Below are 2357 nucleotides of genomic sequence, written 5' to 3'. Positions count from 1 at the left end.
CACTCACAGACCAATCGGCAGCGCCCGGGTCACTCACAGACCAATCCGCAGCGCCCGGGCCACTCACAGACCAATCGGCAGCGCCCGGTCTCACCTTTTCCACCCGGGAGATTTTGCTTGCTTTGATGGCAGCGGCGTCCAGGATGAGAGGGGGCCCGAGGGAGAAGATGTCTCGTAGAACTTCATTGTGCTGAGGGGAGAGAAGGTGCGTTAGGACGACGTGGACGGATTCGCGTGTGCGCGGCGTCTGCCCCGTTGTTGGGACGCGGCGGCGGCGTTACCTGCAAGTGATAGCGAATCCCGGAGCCCAGCGCCTCCTTAAAGGTGCAGTACGTCCTCCTGCGCACCCAGCTGTCCACGTACATGACCTCCAGACCGAACTTTATCGTCTCCTCCTGGCACTCCCCTCCCTGCACACAACACGGAACTTCATTATACACCAATCCCAAAGCTTCCCTTCCTCCCGCCGTACGCTGCAATCTGATTGGTTGCTATCAGGTAATACAAGTCTTACATCACGAGGCCCTTCTTAAAGCTACTCTCCCCTCCCCCCCCCAGATGAAGCAAATCCTCTCCTGTGTTAAAGGAGAACTACGAGGGGAGTGATTTCCTCTCTCATCGTTCGGGGCGACGTGTGACAATGAGACTGTCACAGGTCGGCTCTGTAGATCGGGAACGCATACCGCCGCTCGCTCACTTCTCTATCCCTGCAGAGAGGTGACTGTCACTCACGTGAACGGACGGGGGCGGGTACAGCTGGCTCTGCCTCTAGATAGGCGGAGCCAGCTGTCACTCACGCAGCTGGGCGGATCCAGACAGTAATGTCCCGGTTGCGGCGTCTCAGTATACCGCGAGCTGTAGCTCCCTATATACTGAGCCTAGGGTGACGGGAGGACGCTAGTTTGTGTCCTCCCGTGACCCTGAGGAGAACTATGGGGAAAGCCCTGACCCCGTAGTTCTCCTTTAAAACCAATTCCCTGCAAACTTGCATCTGTACAATACAACCCTTTGAAGCTGCAGCAGCCACATTGGACCCGTCTCCATATCTAGTTGAGCGATTGCCGCTGTTGGCCGGCTTCTCGCAGCCATTCGCTTTCTCTGCCATTGTAGGAAAACACGTCTCTGGCCTGGCCTCAGGCACGCTCGGTCAAAGCAACCGATTAGCAGAGTGCACAGCTAAAGTCTGCCGCACCCATTGGCCAGCAGGGGAGCAGCAAATCTAAAAGGGATGCCGGGGATGCGTTCTTTGGCACTCGAGTCTGGGTGCCGCGACGTGTGCCGGCCCCTCTCAGCGGATCCGGAGCAAGCATCTGCAGACGTAACCAGTTTTAATTGCACGTTGCTCGGGGGAAGGGACGGCCAGAAGATCGACCCGCCTCACCGCCCTTCACCGGTGACAACGCCTCGGAGGAGGAACCCGATGATGTCACCGAGGAGATGAACAGACCCCAATGTGTCACATGCAATGCGTCAACAGGTGTCTGCGGTGATGTCACCACAGAGGTGAGACACATCAGAGGGCTGACAACGCTGTACATTCGGCAGTGGTTGTCACCCCTCAATGGGAAATAACTGCAGCACTGGCGGGATCAACAGGTAAATATTTGGGAATGTCGGGACTATTAGTAGGGAGCGGAGAGCCGCCATAGTGATGGTACAATAGCCCCAGAATCAGAGGAGAGCCTTGGACCTGCATGGACATGCGAGGCCGCGTTCACACCATCCCGATTGCGGCCGGCTCAGTTTGTTGCGGGGCGGGAGGGGGCGTGGCGGTCCATTGAAGTGAATGGCACCGTAGCCACGCCCTCCAGCCGCAATGCGATAGGCGGTATAGGATCGCAAGGCACATCAATGCCATTGGTCCGGTCCGGTCAAATGCTGCAAGTACTATTTTTTCGGACCGTACCGCAGGCATTGGCGTGCCTTGCATTCCCGCGCGGCCAACCGCATATCGGACCGCCACGCCCCCTCCCGCCCCGCAACAAACTGAGCCGGCCGCAATGCGATCCAGTGCCTTCCGGCCATAATCAGGATGGTGCGAACGCGGCCTCATACTGATGATTGAATAGCCGCGGCACAATATCTAGAAGCATTTTTAGCACTTCATCTCCATCGCTCCTCACCTCGATGTAGTGCAGGACGTCCCGGAAGATCGAGCGCTGTTTGCGGCGGTCGGTTTTTGCGCGGTATTTGTTGCTGTCGGTGGCTAATGCTTTCAGCGCTACGCACAGCGAATCCACATCATCGCTGCCAAAGTCTTCCTGTACAGAGAGAAACGACGGACCAGTGAGAACGGCCAAGAGGGAGCAGGGAGAGAGCATGGGGGAGCACAGAGGGAGCCATGGGGGGAGCACACA

At 57.7% G+C, this 2357-nt stretch overlaps 1 protein-coding gene across 1 annotated transcript in view; it reads right to left on the bottom strand.

Annotated features, from left to right (window-relative positions):
- IFRD2 (interferon related developmental regulator 2) overlaps positions 1-2357 on the bottom strand; it is a 10585-nt gene that overhangs the window by 1457 nt on the left and 6771 nt on the right. The window contains exons 8-10 of the mRNA XM_018572568.1: positions 2124-2261; positions 282-410; positions 95-190 (exon numbers count right to left, since the gene is read on the bottom strand). Coding sequence (XP_018428070.1) covers positions 95-190; positions 282-410; positions 2124-2261 — 363 coding nt within the window. The remainder of the gene's footprint in view (positions 1-94; positions 191-281; positions 411-2123; positions 2262-2357) is intronic.

The sequence above is a fragment of the Nanorana parkeri genome, unplaced genomic scaffold (assembly GCF_000935625.1).
Source record: "Nanorana parkeri isolate BGI_ZX_2015 unplaced genomic scaffold, ASM93562v1 scaffold2073, whole genome shotgun sequence".
NCBI classification, from domain to species: domain Eukaryota; kingdom Metazoa; phylum Chordata; class Amphibia; order Anura; family Dicroglossidae; genus Nanorana; species Nanorana parkeri.
The sequence above is the reverse complement of the archived record's forward strand: the minus strand, read 5'-3'. Positions and strand labels throughout refer to the sequence as shown.